Source organism: Argiope bruennichi, chromosome X2 (genome assembly GCF_947563725.1).
Source record: "Argiope bruennichi chromosome X2, qqArgBrue1.1, whole genome shotgun sequence".
NCBI classification, from domain to species: Eukaryota; Metazoa; Arthropoda; class Arachnida; order Araneae; family Araneidae; genus Argiope; species Argiope bruennichi.
Window position 1 is genome coordinate 119,953,109 of NC_079163.1, and position 23,284 is coordinate 119,976,392.

Here is a 23,284-nt window from a genome sequence, read left to right on the forward strand (position 1 = left end):
CATTGCTTTGTTATGAATCTCATCCAAAAAAAAAAAAAAAAATAGAGTGACTACTATTTAAAATGAATAAAAAATTTAAACCAATAACTTATATTCTACTGTTATTTGGAGTTTTTTAATATTATAAATTCGTTTTTGTAAAAAAATAAATAAGATTTGAGTTATTAAGAGAAAAAATGAATAACTCAAAAAGTTTAAATACTGAAGATTTTAATGAATCATAACCATTAGCTAGACTTCTCGTTAACAAGATATTATTATTTCATAATCAACGAAATTTTTTCAAAATAACCGCCACAGGCTGCTTACATACAACAATTAAAGTCTACCTATATGCTTTTACACATTACTTGCCGTTAATCACACATCACCCAAGCAGAATTGCTACACTAAAATAACCAATGCATAATAATTATTTCTTATGCTGCCATAAAGGCCGAACTTCGGAAGAGACCATTTTAAAAATTAATATTAATCAAAACGTTTTCCAAAAATCTAAAGATATATTCTGTACATAAGTTTGTTATAAGAAAAATATATTTGGGTGAAAAAGCAACAACTGTCATTATAAAAACTATTTTCATCAAGGATCAATGTATACACAAAATGTCTTGATATAGAATGGTAAGTTACATTTAACTAATAGAGAAAAAGCATATATATGAAATAAATGGCTGTATAGTAATATATTTAAAGATACACAATCGAGTCAAAGCAGGCATACCTTCGTAATCTTTTTTGGATCACTTGTACCAGTTTCCAGGACTTCCACTTTTTGATACACATTAGGTGAATTGACCCATCGCAATTTATCTTGAGATTTCTTTCCATCCATAAGCTTTTTGAGAGGTCTATTGAAAAAATAAATTAACTAGTCTCGATATTTTAAAATTCAGAAATATATGAATCACTATAAATTAAATAATATACTTAAATAAGTAATTTTTATCAAGAGCGTTTCATTATAATAAAATTATACGATTTTACAATTTACTTTCATAATGAAAATAATTAATATTAAAAACAGTGTGGGTACTTATAAAATTACCAGACTTAAAAAAGAATTCACATAATCTCATCTAAAAATAATGAATTTAACGTATTTATTCCCAACAACTGTTCAATGAAATTCTAGCTATAAATGTGTGTGCATGCATAAAAAAACAAATTAAAAGGATATCATTATAATGCATATATTTGGAATACCTCAGCCATTTGTCCTCTTCCAAATATTGAGCGAAGGATGTAGCAGCTGGTGGAACCTCAACATCATTCTTTTGCCGTGGTGTTTCAACTCTTATTAATGGATATCTGTACAAGTAACCAGTACGAAATCCCTAGAAATGAATGCATTAGTTTAAATTCAAATTTAGCATAAAAGGGGGAATGTAACATCACATTCATCTGAAATAAAGAATTTTAAATAAGATACACAGATATCTAGTTCTTCTCCAAGGTTGTGGCTTTTAATATCAACTCTCAATATAAAAAGTTTATATTTATGAAATCTATATAATTATAAGCATGAAAGAAAGTTTTAAACATTTGTTATTTAATATTATACATTACTGCAAAATAAATAAAAGAAAATAAAAGTTAAAGAATGCATTTTGGGAAGAACACCACTGCACTATAATATCTAGAGAAGATGAAGTAAATTTTTTTACGAACAAGACTTACTGCATTATCAAGCATTCGCATTTGAGCTTCAAACTCTAGATCCCAAACTTTAAACTTTTTAACTCTCTGTTCTTTTTCATCCTCACCACCATCAGGCCTTCCTGTTACACTACCATGATTCTCAGTAATTATGCTTCTGACCTTCTGTCTTGCTTCAGGTGACATGATTTGAATGTTATCTAGACCAATAGGCATCAATCTCACCTAAAAAGTAGAAGAAAAAAATGGTAAAACAAGTTGCAAAAATTAACAAATTTATTAATGAAATTAACATTTAGATTCAATTCAAAACAAGAGAAAAATTTTGTTCTAAAAATATTTTAACATTAGACAATCACACAGGCGAAAAAAAATACCTGAGCTTCACAAGCCAACACAAGATTTTGAAGATAAAAGAGTGCTTCTTCTATAGTTTCTCCACATACGATCACACCATGATTTCTTAAGATCAACACCTGAAATGAATGAAAGTTAGCATCAAGACTCTTCAAGACATTTTCAATGATGCAAAGGAAAAATAAAACACCTACCTTGTTAACAGGTCCTAAATCTCGAGCAATTTGTTCTCGCTCCTTTGTATCAACTACAATACCTTGATAATCATGGTAGCTAACATCACCAATTAAAGCAGCCTCTTGTGAAACATGCAACAGACCAGTTTTCATAGCAGAAACCTAAATTAACCCAATTAAATATCAAATATTTATCCATTTTAAAAAATGTTAGCAAAAGTTCACAATTCTCGACTATAGCAACAAAACTCAGAAATATATTCAGCAGTCTGCCTTCACTATTATTTCAATCAAAAAAATAAAGCATTTCTAACTGCTACAAAAATGACTGACTGGGCATATAAGAGTTAAATACAAAAATTCAGCAAAATGAATTTAAAAATGAAATATAAAAGACAGCAAATATTAAAATTATTAAAACAAGAATTTTATATTTCATACATACACATTTGTAGGTGCAAACAATTTATTGGTTAAATATCTGCAAACTGGAAGTACTTCATTGTTTAATTGAACTTCACCACATTTTTATAAGGTTAGAAATTATTTTTTAAAAATGACACAAAATAGAATTGATAAGTTATATGACATCTCATCCAAATTACATGCAAAATAATAAATGAAAAACATTTTAACTTCCTTTCCTCTTCTCATGTACAGCTTAACCATCTGCCATTCAATTATGCTTATTTTCTAAACTGTATAAATAAAATTTCTCATTTTTATAATTATATATAGCATACTAATGATAAGATGTAATTGTTGCAATTTCACTATTTAATTGCACATTATTTAACGGAAGAAAGGAGGAGAAAGAAGCAAAAACTGCTCCGGACCCAGTTAAACACCAATAATGATGGTAATTAGTTGGTAGTGAAGAATTAAATTTTTTAAATATGTCATTTCCAAGAATTTAATTAAACAAACGAATACTCACAGCAACAACTGGTGGATAATGAATATGAATGCAGCATCTGATGTCTGGTCGACATGCATGGATTGCAGAGTGCAAAACAAAACCAGCTCGATTGAAAGTAAACGACGTAGAACCAGGATCGATTACATTACCTTGCATGTCAACTTTAAGTAAAGATGAAGCTGTGACTTCCGGATATTGCAAGCCAAAAGGATTAAGAAGAAAATGTTCCTGATCCTGACTTACTCTCACCTAGAAAACAACGACAAATTTTGAATTAAAGAATGAAGGCGTTTAAAATAACTAAACAAAAAATAACTAAACAAGTGAAACTTAACTTACAGTTACATGATTGTAGATGTTTTCAGACCAACCATATAAATCAATTAATCTATACACTGCTGCAAGCTTACAACGAAGAAGCTTTTCAAGTTTAGTATAACGAATGCCATCTACACCTCGAATGTCATTAATAGGAATAACACAATGCCCTGAGCGAATATTAGATGAATGTCGATTCGGCAGCAATAATTCTGTAACTTGTTGCAATGCAGACAAATTTGCAGGAAAGCAACCTTCATTTATTTGAGACTCTATAATTCGTTCCAATTCTTCTCGAAAAACTTGGCTGAAATGAAAACATGCATTGTAAAACATATATCTTTATGATAATTATAATAACAATCTCGAACTAAAATAAAATTAGTTGCCTAAAGTAAAGGTATCGAGCAGCATATTAATAGCATTAATTTAACATTAACAGGATTTATTTAATCATATGTTGAGATAACATACAGTTCATCAAAGTAATATTTAAAATTAAATCTGCACAAATATAAAACAGTCTAAACAGTTTGCAAATAAGCAAAAATTATATCAACCCAATTACTGAGGTTGTGAGTTCTTTCAAAGTTTCAGTTATATTGCTCAAAAATAGAGGGTAGTAGAGGTCAGGTAACCTTTGGTGGCATATCCAATAGTCATGAGGTCACATATTTACAGAAAAACTGACGAAATCAGGGGCCAAAGGACTGGTTATTTAGATTTGACTATTTAATATTATAATTTGTGTATAATACATATATATGTGCCCTTTTTCTCCTGTCTATAATGCAGACAAAAAAGTTTTAATCAAAAATGTGAAGAATTTGTATGCTTCAGTTTGAATCGTGAAAACCAAAGTATCATAACGTTTTCTGAAATAGAAAAAGTATTGTATTAACACTAAGTAGTACCAGATAAATTAATTTTAAATATCAGTGTAGTCAAACTTGTTCAAGTGGAAAGTTTAGCTTCACTGGCATACAATGAGAATACTTCCAAGAGTGAAAAAATACATTAAAAAACTGAGTAAAAAATTGTTTCAAAAGGGATAAGAAGATTTTCACCAAGAAAAAATTATGAGATTTTTAGTAGAATAAAACATCAAGTGAAAACTAAAATACTGAAGGCTAACACTTATTTCAAGCTCAAAATGCCCAATAGCAACACATCATGCAGTAACTCAGTTTTACATATGAATTCTACAAAGTATCTACACAGATAGCTCAAGTAAAGATGGCTAACAATGAAAGGAAAACAGAATTTACTATATAAAAAGATTCTCAAGTTATTTTCTTCACAATTATTAAATTACTTTTATTTTTAATTCAATGGTGCAAGAAAACAATCCATATCCTTGAGAAAGATGGAATTGACAGCAGGCCAATTATTTTTATATTCAAAAATTTAATACATTCTAATATATTCATGCAGACATAAAACAAGAGTTATGACTACCCATTGTTACAAGCCAATACTTACAAGATTATATTAAATTTTATTCAATGTACTTAAAGTTACATAAAAAGCATTTATACTTTAAAAAGTATCCATTAAGAACTTGCAGGAAGAATGCAAAAGGTATGGTGTATCTCGCATAAATCTAACAGTTATTGAAATATGGAAATACCTTACATAAACCAATTTCAAGTACCAGCAGAATTAGACCCTTAATTGAGGGAAAGTAAGATTTCCCTACTTATCATTACTTCGAAAATAAAATCCTGTTTTTTTAATCCCCATATGTAGAAATTAGATAAGACATGTCAATTCATGTATCAAAACTTTTAACTATGCTACTTTAAAAAAGATGCTCCATTGATTTTTATCAAGAGCTGAAGAGAAAGCTTAAATACAACATGAATATTATAATAACATGCATAAATTCAAAATTCCTCAGGTTGGAAACTAAATAAACTAAAATTTAAAAAATAATACCTATTCATAATCATATCCACTCTTTTCCTTCGTTCCATTTCCTTCATATCCTGGTCAATATCAGGAGGTCTCCACATTTGTTTCTGATCCTCAGGATCATCAGGGTTATACTTTGCAACAGGTCCATTTGCTTCTAAAGTGCCATTCGTTTTACTTTCAGGATTTTCAACATTCGCCATGGTTGTTGCTAACCTGAAAAGGCCAAATTAATTTTAAAATTCTTAATCAAGGAGGAAAAAAAAATATTTTTTAGAAAAATTGCCACAAAATTATTGCAATCCGGAAAACTACAGTAAATGCAATAATCAAACAATACTGAATTTTTTTTAAAACAATTTTTTATCACAAAGACAAACCTATTTATAATGACTACTCATCACAACCAAATATCCATTTTAAAAATGTCAAAAAATGAGTAATTCACAAGTCAATAAGAAGAATGTAAAGAATAATTTGCAAATTACCTGAAGGTATTAATACATTTCCGAAATTTCAAAAACCTTATTCAAAATCAAACTTATGTGCAATAGCATTACACAGGAAAATGTATATACAATGAAATGTAATTTCATGGAAGAAAATGCATATACAATGCAAGTTGTTAGCATAGCTAGATACTAGTAGGAAAACAGGCATATTGCTATGAACATTTAGAGCGAACACAATTCTCTCAATGTAGTAGCAAAGAAATCAGCAGTACTGCACAAGATATTACACAAAAATTGAAATACATGCATGCATCCAAATGAAAAATGTGTTAATTTTTTAATAATTTATATATGTTATTCTTTATTCACTAACAATCATATACTCAGATTATATGGAATAAGTAATTGTGTTACACTCAAATTGAAGTTACAGAATTTCTTGAATTGCTTGATCAACACTTGCATCAGGTCATTGTTAGTATAGAAAAGTTAAAAGTATTATGGAGAGAAAACAATATTTTGAAATGACTTATTACAGTTGATGCAGTTTTGTAGCTCCTGTAGACGAGCCAACAATATTCTTTCATACATAAAAAGTTAGAATGAAGCAGGAAGCAAAAAACACAATTTAATCATACCATCATACACTTTGTCACTAAAGACAAAATTCATTCTTATTCCACTTTATCTATTTAAAAGCAGGTGGCATATTTTTAACATTTGAATGAACAAAATTTTAAACCATAATCCTTGTTAAAAATTATACATTTAACAAAATTCATTTCAATACTTTAAACTGAAGTAAATTTTATCACTAGAAATACATTTGAACTCTTTCTGGAAATTAAATTATAGAGCATGCATAATGATTTAAGCCTTAAGCAAAACATTGTATATTTGCTTTATTATTAATGAGTGTCCACCAATAAATACCTAAAATGGAAATGTAGAAAAAAAACCCAACAAATCATTTGAAACAAATCCCAACAAGGTACCATGAAAGATAAATTGACAATTTTGAAAAAGGCTAAGTTCCCCTGATGTTACTGTGGTCATAGTAACTTATGTAATTTCTATGAAATTTTAGCACAAAAAGGGGCAATTTATTAGTTGGAATACTGCCTTTTAAAAGCTATCCTGTTCAAGAATAATTAGCTGAAATGTTATATCAAAGACTGTTATAGTGCACAAGGTTTTTTAAGTTACAACTAAATATAATATTTAAAAGGTGGTATTGAGGATTTTAAAAAAAAATCCCAGTAAAGAAAAACTAAATTACAGAGTGGATTTACTATAGACAACAGAAGTGTATTTATAATAAAACTTGAAAGCAGTGCAATAACATACAAGAAACATTTTAATTCCTTTTAAATAAGCCATTTTACCTTTAAAAAAAATGGAAAACATAAAACAATCTATGCAGTTTCTCAAGACGTCAATCAATAATGAATTTCCGATGAGGTGGATTTCCTGGTCAGTTTCCAATTCATTTGTGTTTCATTATGTTCATTCAGTTTTTATAATATTTATAAACATACAGCATTTCTTAATTAAGAATGCGTACAAACATTACATGAGTTATAAATATGAATTTTCATTAAGTTATTGAAAGAAATACCCTAAAATAAAAGATTAACAGAATGCTAAGTTAAAAGTGTATTAAAATGCGAGACTAAATTAATCAATTTAAAAGAGTGGCCTCATGATGCCAAAGGCAGCAGAATGCCTAAACCAAGCATTGATATCTGTACACGTGTATTGGCTATCTAATATGAAAATCCCCAGCATATAAAATATTTTTCCAAAATTTTTACATCCTTGCAATTAAAAAAGTACTAACATTCATTGCAAAAAATTTGTTGCAAATAAAACCAAGCAATAAATATACATATGTTTTCAAACTTGACAGAAAAATTAGGCAACTTTAAATCAGGAAACCAAAGGCTCTACATTAAAATAATTAAGAGCAATTTTGATTTTGCAAATTCCATTCAGATGATAATGTTTACATTTTTCACACAAGTAAAATAAGTCAAAGATAAAAAATAGGCTAAAATTATAAACTGATATAAGCCAGCTATAGGACAAAATAGCATGATCAAATCAAAAAATATTCGAACCAGAAAAAAAAATGTTTCGCCACCCTAAGCATTCTAAGTAATAAAGAAAGGGAACTAGGAGAAAAGAACAGAGTAAAATGTTAACTGATTATGTGGCATTGCTCATGACTTCAAATTATCTTTTATTACAATTAGGAAAAATTCGAAGAAGCCTAATGCGGTATCACATAAAGCAATAATGGATATTTTAAACAGATAATGAAAGGAAGAACGTTGAGCTTAAATATCAAATCATATGGACTTTTAAGCTTTTACAGGGTTGCCACTTAACTCTGGGGTAAAAAAAATACCCGTTTTTTTTCTGTGTGTATGTATAGTAAGGATACGAGAAAACGGGCAAATAACACTCATGTGCTAGTTATAATGGAATAAGTTTTAAGCAGTGGAAAAGGCAATGAAAGGAAGCAACAATTTAATATTATTCTAAATAATAGCAAGAAGAAGGTTTAAGGTTTTTTCTAAAAGGAGGTTTATATTTACATTCTGAAAAAAAAAATCTTTATGTAGAATTATCTAGAATTTAGCTCCACAAAATTTATATATTGGAAGGAGGAGATATATAACCCCTCATACCCTTTAACAGTAAGTCACACAAAATTAAGAGCTTGGGTATACAGAAAAAAAGGGGAGGGGGGGATGGCGAGTTCCGTATTACACAATCGTGAATGGTATCGTTTCGTTTTTGAAAGGTTTGACAACGATTTTTTATTCTTGCAATCTTTAGACATCAGCATTTTTTGGATGAGAAAAAAATAACTAAAAAACTTAAAAATTCCCTGTTTTTATGAAGATTTTCAAACTTCCGAGCATTTTCAGTTTTTTAGACAATATTTAAATTTCTTGTTCTCCCAGTGGCGCGGAACCCTGCTTTAATCTGCAAAATTTAAAGGCTAATCAGTAGTTCGAAAAGAGCCAAGAAAAATAAAGTTGCAAATAAGGGGAAACAAATATAAAATATATTATATATATAATACTTTTTTCAAAATACGCGCTTTTTGATGAATTGCTAGGGTTCCAATTACATATCCATTCAAATCAAACTCTTACATTAATATTTCAGTGTCTCATTTTAGAGAATAAGTTAAAAAACTTTCCAAAAGATTTTGTAACTTAAGGCAAGGAGGCCCGAGATTTACAATTATAGGGTGTTTTTATTTTATCCATCCAATGGTCATTATAGGCAATGACTTTTAATGACATAAGTGTATTTTAATCCTAGTTTCATTAAAATATATTACTGCCACAAGGGTAACAGTTTAATATTTGTGACTTAAATAACCAGAAAACCTTGTAAATGAAATTTTTAATGCAAGAAAGATCCATACGCTTAATCAGCTACAACAGATTATCTCTATGGTTAAATAAAATTAATACTCATAAAATTACAGTGTTTTTTAAAGAGGTAAATTCTTTCCCACTGTTTTCTGTATAATTTAAAAGAGACATTTTATTAGATCTTAACTGCAAATTTAACCAAAATGATTTACATTTCAATCTGAAAACTGGTTGAAATTCATTATGAAAATATTGTATTTAAAGGAAGTATCAGCGTTGTGACGTTGTTTAAACATTTCATTAATAAAAAAATCGCAGAAAATATCTGGATAGCATTCATTATTTATGCTTATTTAAGGGAATTAAATACTTGAAAGTTAAGTTTGTGACTAACAAACATACATGGTTCATTCAGCTAGCAGGATTAAGACTAATGCTTTTTTAACAATTCAAGAACAAAGTATTTACAGTTAAAAAGGTATATATATTCACTACCCCCCCCCCCAATATGCAATACCACAGTTAAATTCTCATACAATTTCAATCAAAGCTAATAAAATTTTCATTTTCAATGCCTACAGTCAATTAAAACTGCCTCATTCGATGGATCTCCAATTTTTGCCAACTGGAAACAAATGCCTCCAGATCCAACCAGTTTTTTTTCTAAATGACAACAAAGAACGGTGGAAAAACCCTATCATCGTTTGGTTAAAAGTACACGTTTATATCGCAGTGTGTGTGTGTGTGTGTGTGTGTGTGTGTGTGTGTGTGTGTGTGTGTGTGTGTGTGTGTGTGTGTGTGTGTATCAGTCATTCCATTCAAACTGCTTTCATTATTCTTAAAACTCGTGTATGTATTAAAAAACGTGTATGAAATTTTATACCTAAACAAAAATAACTGCAGAAATTTTAAAGTTTAACATCAAAGCAGTGCTCATTAAATGTGCCTTGATATGCATGTACGTTTAAATCTTAAACAGTGAATGTCTTGCTCCTAACTTGATGAACAAGGAATCAGGATAAAATGAATCTGACGTTGCATGCGAATTGACCGATAAATATTAATTATTGCGTTTTAGCACGAAAAGCGGTATCATAAAGTCAGTATTTATTTCATTACACTAGTAAGTAAATCACGCAATATAAAGAAACTGAAAGGAACAAAATACTAAAGGAAGATCGAAACTTCCACAGCACAATGCAGTAATAATTCCTGAATAATTTAACTCACATCCGGTAGGCTCTTAGATGCGGATTTATGGTATTGTTCTTGTCTCCTGCAGAAAAACCCAACTGTCATGAATGCGAGAAGAGCGACAACCACAATCGTTAATTCGGCTGCGTAGAGCCAATGTTTTATTCAATGTCACTTCAAAAGCAACGTCCCATCCCTTTACAGGAAATATCTAGTTCAACAACCGTGCTTTTGTTAAAAACATTACACTAGCCAATATTTTTCGGAGGAGGGATCTGTTGTAAACGAAAACGTTTGTTGTAGTTTTTTTTTTTTTTTTTTTTGTCCCAACAAATTGGTTTTTCAAATTTTTTTGAGGAAGAAAAAAAAAACGATAAATAAAATGTCATTTTAGTGAGAAAATTTCACAATAAAATAAAATAGAACGCAGAATACTTTTGCATCATTTGGATTAAATCAGCCAATATAGTTTAATGGGTAAAAAAAATCATTCCCATATTTAATTCCCAAGCTATAAGGATGACAAAAGCAAACCATATATAATGGAGTAATCTGTATTTTAACGCCTCATATACGGTGGTTTATAGAACAGATTCTCAGGAAAGCAGAGTCACAGTAACACCTGCTAGACCAAACTTCCTGCATCCTAAGAAATCTCAAACATCTGCTGCATTTCATTGACCTGAGGCATTTCTAGGACTGAAAGTGAATGATAATAGACTACTGGAAAAGAAAGTTGGATAAGTGAGGGTATAACTACACTAACTTATAAACATGCAAAAAAGTACAGGTAGCAAAACAATGGATATAAATTTCAAATACTAAAAATTCTGTCAAAAAACTATGGGAAAAAAAATAAGAAATATTAATTAAAATATATCGTTCCCCTCCCCGAAATCTACCATTTTATACGGGGGGGTAGGTTCTTCCCTTTTAGTATTATAAGCTTTTAATGACACAAAGCAGTCAATTTTTTTAATTAAAAAAACCAAAAAAGTAAATATATGGTCATTGATGATTATCAAGAAATTGGGGGAAAGGCATAATTTCCAGCAATTAAGATCACTGCAATTTGTCATTTAATTATATTGATTAAACAGAAAATAAATCCGAAAGTTTTCCATTTTTCCAAAATTCTGGGAAGTGAGATAGATTCGATCAATAAATCAATTAGATTTCATTAATGAAAACGTAGTCAATTCTAAAAATTTTATGTAAATAATTCAATGCATATAATTATTTGCTTCTAATATGTTCTTATAATTTTAACCTAGTTATTAAATTTCGAGCACACGTTAGTGCCGTAACCAGACAATTGAAACAAAGGTTAGAGAACAAAACGCACAAATATATAAAAGTCAAAGATTTTTTTTTTTTTTAATTTATTGTGGTTCACCAGCAAGCCCAGTTGCAACATTTTCACTATACAACCAAACTCGGTCAAACTTTTATTTAAAAAAAACAATGATTTTCTATACCAGTATGAGATTTTACGAATGTAAATACGGAAATGAAATCCTGCAGCGCTCAAAATAGTAGTAGAGCGGAACCAAACTAGCGAACCTGAGAACTCGTACAAGTCTGATTCAACCCATTAACACCTTCGGTAATGAAAATATCCGCACGACTAACCATATAATCAGATAAATTTTAAACGCATCATTGGAAATTGCAAATAAATTCAACTCATTAAAATTAAATATTCCAAAAAAATTAACATATTCGCTTTTAAACACGAGATTTCTCATTTCCTGATAAACACTAAGAAATTATCATCGAAATACCCAGTTTGGAAGCTTTGCAAAACTTTGATGCGAATGCGTTAATAAATGAATACCCCGCGAGTCAGCAATATGAATGATTTATTTGATGACGCTCATAAGTATCCTTTCTGGATAACTTACAGAATTTTAACACGGTTTTTAAACCATATAAAACATACATGATATTCAAAATTTAACACCCAAGTAATTTTTAAAAGGATGAATATAGACGTGTACTGATTTTTTGGCAACAACCCCTATAAGACAGAAAAGTCGAAATATGTTTAAAGCATCAACGTCTACCAGCTTCGATCGGGTTTTCAATGCGATCAAAAAATAAAAAAAAAAAATGTTCAACAGCTGAGGAAACAAAGCATGCAGCAACAAAAACAAAAGGACACTGACCCTGGAGAGGCAGAGAGCTTTTCAAATTAATCCGATTAAAGGTATGGCAGCGAAGAAGCAACCTGGTTGGTCAGTACATAATTCCCAGAATAGAATAGCCCTCTTTTGGAAAGACATTTGCAGTAGGGTTCTCAGGTGAAAAGTTTGAGGAGGGAACCAAGGTAACGCCAAATGATTTATAGTATTTGAAAAATAACGAAATACTGTTAGATGAAAAGAATTCCAATAGCTTTTCCCTCAACCACTAAGCAAGAATATTTATATTCTTGCTATGAATAAAGGATTTTAAGAAAAAACGTTCCACTTGTATAACAGAAATATGCACGACACGGCATTTTGTATCAGAAGTTTTTTTCTTGATTAAAATTTTTAATATTAAAGTTCATCCATTTAAACTCTCCAATCTCGCAGAATAATATGAAGATCCAACAGGACAGCAACAAGATTTTTTTCTTTGCCATTTTTTTCTGTAAAATTAATGCTTCTAATTTCTGAGAATGAAAATTACTACAATTCCGCAAACCAAAAATGGGAATTTTTAGCATAACTTATTTCAAATAACAGCAATGTATTTAATATAACATTCCGTTATTTATTGCAAAACATGTAAAAAACAAAGGAATATAAATTTTAATTCTCAATTACTGACTCAATGAATTAAATTCATTTAACATTTTTACTACAGAATTTCAAAGCATACGCATCTGATTAAAACTGTACTTAATATTTCCTCAAGTCAATCTAAAATATTTAAAATGAATACGCAATATGAAGTTTTTGGTGCAGTTAAATCAGAAAGGTTGCAATGAACCAATAATCTATAGGTCAATAAACAAGAGGCAAAATCGAACATTTTCGTAAAAATGATACGTCTAAAAAAATTTGTATACATTCATCTGAATCTTATGCCCCAAAAATTCATTTTCTAATAATGATTCAATCGTAAAATTCAAGAATTGTTGGGTTTTTTTATTATTATTATTTTCATGATGATTATATTAATTATCATTATTATAAATAACCGTACTGTCCAACAAGGTCACAGAGGAAGAGTTTAAATCCAGAGGCACTTCAGAAGAGATAAAAGACTTGTCAAATAAACGGAAGACTTTGAAATTTACCAAGAGCAATCTTATCGAAAATAAGAATTCACAATCAGCAGAGATAAAGCAGCTGAAAAGTAAAGTCTACAACTAAGTTTCGAGGATGAGTCTGAATTTAACTTATCAGTTATAAATGTGTGGGTGTAATAAAAATAAAATGAGTTTTAAATTTCCGCAATACCGGACCTTCTTTCAATTTAATATTATAAATACAATACAAATAAGAACAGTTATGTTGGAATTCTGAAGCATTAATATTGGTGGAACGATGCACGCTAAGTAAATGACTAAATAGTAGTTCACGCTATTGTGTATTCAGGTTACGAAAATTTTCCCCAACTTTTCGCATTAGCATTTGAGAAAGGTTTGAAGTTACGAAACCAGACGATAGGTAAGAAATAAACAAGGCAGTGAGGTAACTACATAAAAAATAAACAAACTGCAAACGAAATAGTTTCTCTGTAATCGTGGTTTAAATTTCAATAACTAAATTACTTTAAATTCAACCACAAATAAGACAGATAAAATTGCTACAATAAATAAAATATCGCCAGAATGGATGTCACGCCAAATGTGGAGAGAAACTGACACGACCTTGGCCCGTGTCAGTAATATCCAGTCGGCCGACTCGCTTCGTCACTACTTGTACCACCGAACTTGTCTGGCATGGCGTACGAAAGTGCAAGCGTACTGGCGGCCTCGCATGCAATTTTCTACACAATACAAGATACAAAGGCGCCGACAAGGGGGGGGGGGAGTCGTAAATTCTTAAGCTTTCTCACCGCTTTGTTTTCGGAAAGGGAATGAGCGATCCAAATTTTTATTCTTACAAGTCATTTTAATAAATTAAAGGATATTTATTAACTTAGTATTTTCATAACGTACAATATATAAAACTAATTTAAAAATCTGATATTTTAGTGAATGTTAACTAAACAAGACCTTAATGAAATAAAGGTCAAGTTAAAACACAAATGTTTAAATTTAATATTAGGGAAATTTTGATGATTATTAACTTTAGCGATAGCAATCCGGGAAATACAGTGCTCTTATCAGGACACTGAACCGATGAATACCAAATCCTATCGGTATTTGAAAACTAACCAGTTTCCTAAAACTTAAAGAAAACTAGACGAAAACATTAAAATGATTAACATCTGAATTTCAGCAAGATACTTATTTTTCCGTTGTCTCAAATCGTGATATTGGATTTTAAAATAATGTTTGGAATGTAAATACTGTATAGAAAGTATCCAATATCAACTCTTAAGTTTATAACAGTTTTGATTTCTACAACACCGATACACATTTAAGATAATGGATAATTTCGGGCAGCAATATAAAACTTATTATCGTTGGGAAAATTGGAAAAGAACAAATTATATTTCGTAACAAACTATATTCCAATTTTGACACTCGTATATTGTCACACAGCACTTGGTTATAAACAAAATTCTGTATATAGTGAGTAAAACAAGGTCTCGCACGATGTAAACATGACGCAATACTGTCGCTATTATATAAAAATACCGTTAATTAAAATTGTAAAACATAACATTTTAATGCAACAGCCAGAATATTTCGGACATATGGCCTCTTGTGAAAACATACAACAGTAGCATATTTATAAATATTTGAAAATAGATACTGCTAAATTATATAAGCGTTTTCCATCAATAAAATGTTTTGGCAAAATTGACGAATGACATTCTGCTGCTACAACCCTGAAGAAATTGATAAATCAGGAGGGGAACAAATTAACTGACAAAATAAGATTCCGTATAATTAAAATATAGAATGTTAAATCAATGGCTCTTGTTAACATTTTCAATTTTAAAGCAAATTGGTACTTTTTGTAATTCTGCAATTTCTCCTAAGAACTGCAACCAAGCCAGAACACCAACTTTTGGTTTAAAAGATTTAAAATATCTTGTACGACGTTTTTCAAAAACTAAACTCTTTCTGCTGTAGTCCAAATTGACAACGGATTTCGCGAATTAAATTGTACCAAGAACTTTGCTTATCACGAATATCATGAAAATCTGAAATGTTTAAAGTCAATTCTATGGCGAAAAAAACCAAACCTAGGGAAGAAATTCTATCATGAGACGAGCATCAGACTTTTGAATGTCCATAATTACTTGAATGAATCTCAATTTTCTAATTCAAGAAATTATGTCTATATTATACATTTGTCATTGACGTTTACATCATCTAATTTTCATAAGCCGATTCCATGTTTTTTGTACAGTTATAATCTTATTTCATTAAAATAATGGATGCTCAGGTATGAGAATTTCTTCCCCCAGGAAAGATTAATTTGAAGAGTTCCTTCCGACACATCCTTTATATTCAGCTCCTTCAATTCCATTTTAGTTTGATCAGATGTTATTCTATTCTAATTTTTTAGTCAAAAGTTAAAACAATTTTTCGATTTTATAGTACAGCTCTCAATATTTTCACTTTAATGGTAATTCAGCGCCTCAAAGCTTACATCGTTTCGCACAGAATGTCCTCAAGTCAGTGAAATAATTAGAAGACTGGAACGCCTATTAATTCGAAAACAGAAATACAATTTTTGTATCAAAAAACTTAATTTATCGTGAGTAAAAAATACCAGATGCTTAAACCAAGAATTAATAGAGCTATAAAGATTCTAATTAAACTGACTATAAGTAAATTCAAGAGCAGGCTAGAGTCTTAAGAAACCATAAAAAGATACATTTAATATACAGGTAATTAAAAGTCTTACTCCATACTTGGAATTTATAATGTGATATGGGGATAATACTATTTTTCTTATAAATATGCTTTAAATATTTACGTATATGGAGCTAAATAATTTTTTAAACACGAAACTGTGATGACTTAATTTGAAGTTTATTGAATGATGGAACTTGGCAACTGCTTTGAAATCAAACAACTCATTACATCCAAACAGCAATTTTATACATACGCTTTTTATACAGTTCTGCGATTTAAAATCGTCTTGTAGCGCTTTTTAATTTTTCATAACCTAATATACAATAATTACAAAATCAATCGAAAACGTTAAATACTTCACACAACTTGATCTGAAGTCATAAGCAAATTATAATCAAACATACTGAAGTTTCGTTTCATGCAATTCGAGGGATATTTTAAAAAAATTATGTGCATATATAATTTCTCATTTTTAACAACAAAAAAAACCTAACAATCATTTGCACTTAACAAGACGAGAGCCAGAGTATCGTGCCACGCCCTTCCCACTTCTGTATTAATATTCGTTCAGAATGTGGATATTCTTAAAATCAATTTTTAAAATGAAATCAATCATTGCAATGCGAATCCAAAGTTCAGGAATTAAATAATCAAACAACAATTCACTGTACATGACAATATGCATAAAGGTGGATGAAAATTGGGCGGAAAGTTCGAAATAGGGCAGATGAGTTTAATATTCTCTCCGGTTTTCTAACTCGAATGCCCACAGAAATAAAGATAAAATAAAAGGCTGCATGCGCACGGAATAGAACGGGTTTGTCAGCATCTCAGGTCGAATAACGCAATCGCTATTTTTATGAGAGGTTAGAGAGCAATGGAAGTTTATCCGGAAAACGTCGGCTGTTAAGTGATGATAAAAATCCTTAATATCGTTCGAGCCAACATAACATTCCGTTATCTCACAGAAATAGAATTATAGCTCACAGGAACATTTCAAATATAGACAGAGCTCCTATCATATGCCCTAGAACAAAATTAATTTGCTTTACAACCGCTAGTGACCCACAAGTCTAATTACTCCCTGTGTTTAGTAGAAACTACATAAGATTCCTAAACTTTCTATTACTTTTCTACTGATATATATTACTTACATTTGTCCAATTTCAACATAAATCATATCGGTGCACAAAATTACAGCTCAAAAATGAATTACAAAAAGAATTACAATTTATTTTAATTATTTTTTGAATACTTATGCTAAAACTAATTCTACTTTTAAATACCTATTCCAGAAAAAGACTAGCAAGATTCGCTTTCCAATAATCTTTCCTTCAAATAAAAGGAAATTTCTGATAATAGTTGCAAAAAATTAAGTTTTAATGCTTTATAATTTGCAAAAACATTCAGAAGGGGAGAAAACATGAATGCTTTATTTCTAATGAATTCAGATATTCCGGGGAGAGAGCGAATCAACACATAATAGGCATACATATGGTAAGTATCTATGTAGAAACAATATTTTGTTTCACGGTTCTCTTTAAAAAAAAAAATGCTGCTTGCATATAAATCCATATATTATAAAATTTGCACTTTTCAATTACAGAAAAAAAATTGTCTCATCAGCAATTCAGTCCCGCTTTTTGATTTTTTAATTTGGAAGAAAAACATCCCACATTTGATGCGATTTCGAACAAACTATCCCGATTATAAGAATAATAGTCAGTTTTAAAAAAACCTTAAAAAATTTACTAAATATTTTTAAAATTAGCTCCTAGTTTTTGCAATATTTAAGAATGTGGGCATTCTAATATATCCATTGCAAATATGTTATAAAGAAAAGTTTAAAAATTATATGCGAGTTTTATTTGCTATGTCAAGCAGTTTTTGTTTAAGAATTGTTAAATTTCCGATTGTCGTTTACTTTGAGATAAATATCCCTATCTAAAATTTTGTCCAACCACAATCGCTCCAATAAATATTTAGTATCCCAAGATCAAGTTTAGGCCATCAAATCACTTCAAGTTTTCATAGGAAATGAACGGAATGGCGAAACATTATAATAATCATTCACACACAAAAAGAAAAAACGTTCATTTTATACATATTTTAATCACAATCTTTTAATACATTCATAAAATAGCAGGTAGCTGAAATTTCTCTTTTTCTCATACACCCAAACTACATAACATTTTTGTGATAACACATGTCTGCCGAAAATAAAATAGTAGAACTAAGCAAAAGATTATATATATATTCAAAAATATGTGAACACCTTTTAGAAACGAAAATTACAAACTAAAGAAAGAATTTCAACTTTTTGCTGTTAATTTTTTAAGTAATTCATTAAATTGACGTAATTTTTTAATTTTCTAACAAAAATTCAAATGCCTGTTACACCCGAGGTAAGATTTTAAGAAAACATTGGTACCAAGATAATTCGCACGGAAAAAATACTTTTGATATATTTCCTATCTTTTAAAATGTTCGATAAAAAAAAACTTATACAGAAATCTCACCAAAGTTGCAAAATAATTTCATTTATCATTAGACAAGTGAAATTATCTTACAGATAAGAAAAGCGATGGAATGAATCATAAAATGAATAAGTTGCACTCACTCGTTATCTTCCGTGAATTTCATAACAGCAGTAGTTCGAAAAAGCACCGACAACTCCTTACGGCTCGGCGAAAGCTCTTAAAATGCACAACATAGCTTTTAAATATGAAAGCGTGCAGGTGACAGAAGGCAATCGACGAATCGCGTTGAAGTTAGCCTTCAGACGAAAGGATTACGTAGTATATCAACAAGGACAAGATCTCATTCGCTAATAATGTTCGTAGACAGCAACTCGCGCGCAATTTAGATGCGTAAAGAAACTGGAAATCATTCTTGCGGAACAAAAACAAAGATTATATTCTATAAGCGTCACTTAAAAACAAAGAAATATTAGCAAAAATTTTGAATTTATTGCCAAGCTCATGTTTCGCGGATTATTAATTCACAGTTCAGGATAAGTCTGATGTTAAACATTATACCATCTAGTGAAATAAAGTACCAATGCCGAAATTCAAAATGTTAAACTTGAGTGGTTTCGCGCTGCTTCACTAAAAGAAAATTCATAAAATTAGTCTGATGATAACTCAAACAATTTATATGACTACATATCTAATAGAAATAAAGATAATATATTTTGTGGAAACCTATCTGACAAAATCATTAAAAACTTTTCCAACATTGTTTCAGAAAACTCGTGTTCGATTTCATGTTCTGAGGTACCAACATCTTCATAACTCCATTAATGAAAAAAGGAAAAGAGAAAGTAGTGAAAGCTTAAGCTAACTACTTTTGACTACTTCCTATGCATACATTATATAAACTGTTAAACAAGCAACAATAAAAATATGTAAAGATTTCAAAAATCTACGAAACTATGTGGCAATATGTGTATTAGACAAGAAAATAATGGGCAATAAAACTTTTTAATGCATTTTAAAATGTCCTAAAACACTGTAAATAAAACATTTACAATGATGACGCATTTACGATGTAGTTCCATTTATTAAGGCATAATCTAAATACAAAAATCTACACTATCTTACACTACTAAAAGAACATTTTATACTTTGAGAATTTTCAGAAAATCGAAACAATACATAATTAGATCCCATAAAGAACTTTCATACAGAAAAAAACAACACCGTTTATTTACAAAGAATAAGAGATTAATATGAACTATTGCAAAGTAGCGATCAAAGCAAATGGGTGCATTCTTTCCCTGATAAAAATTTTAAACTTTCAACAGGTATTAAAACAAGTGGTTATCGAAAGGTAGAACTAAAAATGCTTCCTACGCGAAAAACACCCACGCAAGCGGCACCCACATATATTTGAAAAGCAATGAACGATCACACGAATAAAAGAAAAACTTGGGACTAATTTTAAAAAACAAAAAGCAAGATACGTTTCTCATTCATTAAGAACTGAAATGCAACATGACAATTTTAATGCAAGTTCGAATTACAGTGCCTCGGTACGTCACAATCATTAATGATGCTGCCAATGTAATGATTGTAACTCAAATGTCGTAACTTTTCAATATGCTTTTACACTATGCTTACACAAAAAAAAAATTACAGACCAAATTTCACAACTAGTTAATTCTAAAAAGTTGCCTTAAACATTTCACTTAAAAGTCTCTTCAACAGAACTTATTCTACCACTAATTTCCGTAAATTATTTTCATGGAAAATTTACAAGGTCTTTCGGTGTCCCCGAAAACAATAATTATTTGTTCGTACAATAACCAAGGACTGTCACTGAGCAATTATTTTAGAGTGCACGCTGTAATAAGTTTTGAAATTCATTGAGAACAAAATAGGCTTAATTTCAATCAAACATTATAAACAATCTATCTGTATACGGATTTAACTATACGCAGGAACAGTTTCCTTTCAAACATTTTTAAACTGCTTATCGAATTTTTAAATTCGAAACAATTCCACATGAGTAAGATTGGCAATTATGCTATTTAAAAAGTGGTGGCTTATAAAATACTAAAATGACGTAGTTTACAAATTATTCAACACAAAATATACGTGGAAAGGATTTTAAAATAGTTGCATGTTGATAAGAATAAGATATTCCTTTAAAGATGCAGTAAGAACCCAATTTTTAAAAATTATGTAACTAGAAAAATTTAAGGAATTTCTTTTCTTCATTATTTATTAAAAATGAAATTATATCGGAAGTATATAAATCTTTAAAAATGAAAATCGGAGCAACCTCCTTCAAACTGCAACGAAAATTTTTAAATGATTAGATTTACAAATGCGTTAAAAACTGCCATTATAGCTTAAATTTTTGAAATGCATATTCATAGATGATTGAGATGTCACTTTTCTTAATAAAATTTTAAAAAACCGGCTTTGTCAAATAAAATACACACCAAACTTAACCCATTTCTTTTCTCATCGATTTAAAACATAGAAATGTAAAATACTTAATGTTTCACTCCTCCTTAAAATTTCCAATAAATAAAATTCTCACACAGCTTTAAACATTGAGGACCGAAAAACTAAATTTTTCTCCTTAAGATCGATTAAATAAAAGATGGCTTGCATTATATTCAAATCAATTATTACGGAAAAGAAATTTTCAGCTTTTCAATAGGATGACGTAAATGTTTCATGACTCGGTAAAATAATTTAAGTCACTTATCACCGATGCATTATATTCAAATCACTCTCTCGAATGACATTTTAAAATTTTTGGCATCTCAGTTTTATTATACTCGCAACTGTACAAATATAATTAGCAGTTTGTTAATTCATTTCTTCTCTAGAAATGCTTCTTGAATTCATTTCAGATACTGCCCCAATTAAGATTAACTTTTCCTTCACGTCAAAGTTGTTTCATTAAATAAAAAATTTCATCTTCGACAAAGAAATAATCAATTACTAAGAAATGATTTTATAGTGAAATAAAATATTCCCATAGTCTATGCATTCATTCATATTCAAACAAAAATGAATATTAACCAATTTTTAATTAGAGCTCATTCAAATAAGAAAAAATTCATGCGCATATTGTATACTTTAATTCCTAACACTGCAGTCGTAAAAATACCAATATTTATGCATAAAAAAAACAATCTTGAATTAGCAATAATATTCCACGTTTCATGGCCATATCTCATCAGTATCGAAATTTCAGAAATTCTTTGGCACATGAGAAGGTAGATCAGTTGTTAAAAGGGCATGTAGGCGAAATGACATGGTGAAAAAAATACTAACATCTGGAGGAAATATTCTGGCATTAAAATATATATCGAAAATAACAAATAAACTTTAAAGTGAATATTATTCTCGAAGCTTGAAAATTCTGAATAAGTTTTATATATCTAACAACTCAACCTGTTGCACATTCTCTTGCCTGATCCAACATCAATGATAGCTAGAAAATTTATATAATTTCATATTAATGATAGAAACTTGGAATGCGTTTAATAATATATTTTGAGACAACTGTCTAAGGGAATGATGTCATAGCAGAGTCTGTGGAAAGACTTGCAAATTTCAATTTCAAATTGCAAACAGGGTTTTAAAAGAAAGCAACAAATTAACTTTATTGACAGATAACGAATGCATCAATACAGGAAGTTTAATTTCATTCGCTTTCAAAATGAATGTTTCAAATAAATAACGCTGCGCTAATTTAACAAGCATCCACAAAAGACAATACATAATATAGTTAACCTCGCCTTTCTTTTTTTCTCCTGCCCAAGACAGACAATTACGTTCTAAGCCATTTAAAAATTTAAATAAAATAAAGGAAGCAACCCACCCTCAAGAACAAAATGAATTTTTCTAAATACACACATAATGCCCAACGCTCAAGAACCACCCCTCTTCTCTTAGCCAACCAGACATGATTATTAGAAGCAATTAAATAATTCATTCCCCTCGTAACTTTACAGCTGCTTCCGTGACCAATTACGATGAAAACGAATAAGAAGCGGAACACCTACACTATAACATAGCCAAGTTCAAGAACTACTCTAAGAGGGGGGGGGGGTATTTTGAAAGCGTTTTCAGATTAAAGAATGATAATTTCAGTCAATTACCGAGAACATTTCTTGAAACGGATACTACAGGTGAAAGCACAGCACACAATAGAACAGTAAAGAATATTATCGCTAACATAGTAAAAATGTTTTGAAAAGGACAGTGAAGATTTAAAAAAAAGCTAGAGAAAAAAAAAAAAAGATTAAGTAAGAAATGCTCGTTTTATTACTTTAACACCAAAATTTAGGCTTACATTCGACTAAAATAGAATTATAAAATGTACTGTTTGATAAAAAGGTATATTTGAAGGGTTTAGAGGAATAAATATTTTTAAAGGCATTAGCGATGTTCTAATTCGAT

General features: G+C 29.7%; 1 protein-coding gene across 5 annotated transcripts in view; it reads right to left on the minus strand.

Moving 5' to 3' along the window:
* LOC129960048 (protein hu-li tai shao-like) overlaps positions 1-23,284 on the minus strand; it is a 53,364-nt gene that overhangs the window by 11,284 nt on the left and 18,796 nt on the right. For 4 of the 5 annotated variants that reach the window (XM_056073086.1, XM_056073090.1, XM_056073088.1 and 1 more), the window contains exons 1-9: positions 18,979-19,131; positions 5,368-5,559; positions 3,451-3,736; positions 3,130-3,360; positions 2,211-2,354; positions 2,037-2,135; positions 1,681-1,884; positions 1,207-1,337; positions 725-851 (exon numbers count right to left, since the gene is read on the minus strand). In XM_056073086.1, the coding sequence (XP_055929061.1) occupies positions 725-851; positions 1,207-1,337; positions 1,681-1,884; positions 2,037-2,135; positions 2,211-2,354; positions 3,130-3,360; positions 3,451-3,736; positions 5,368-5,559; positions 18,979-19,001 (1,437 nt within the window). In that variant the 5' untranslated portion in view covers positions 19,002-19,131. Of the gene's footprint in view, positions 1-724; positions 852-1,206; positions 1,338-1,680; positions 1,885-2,036; positions 2,136-2,210; positions 2,355-3,129; positions 3,361-3,450; positions 3,737-5,367; positions 5,560-18,978; positions 19,132-23,284 lie in introns of those variants that run through there. The other variant, XM_056073087.1, reaches the window with a different exon arrangement.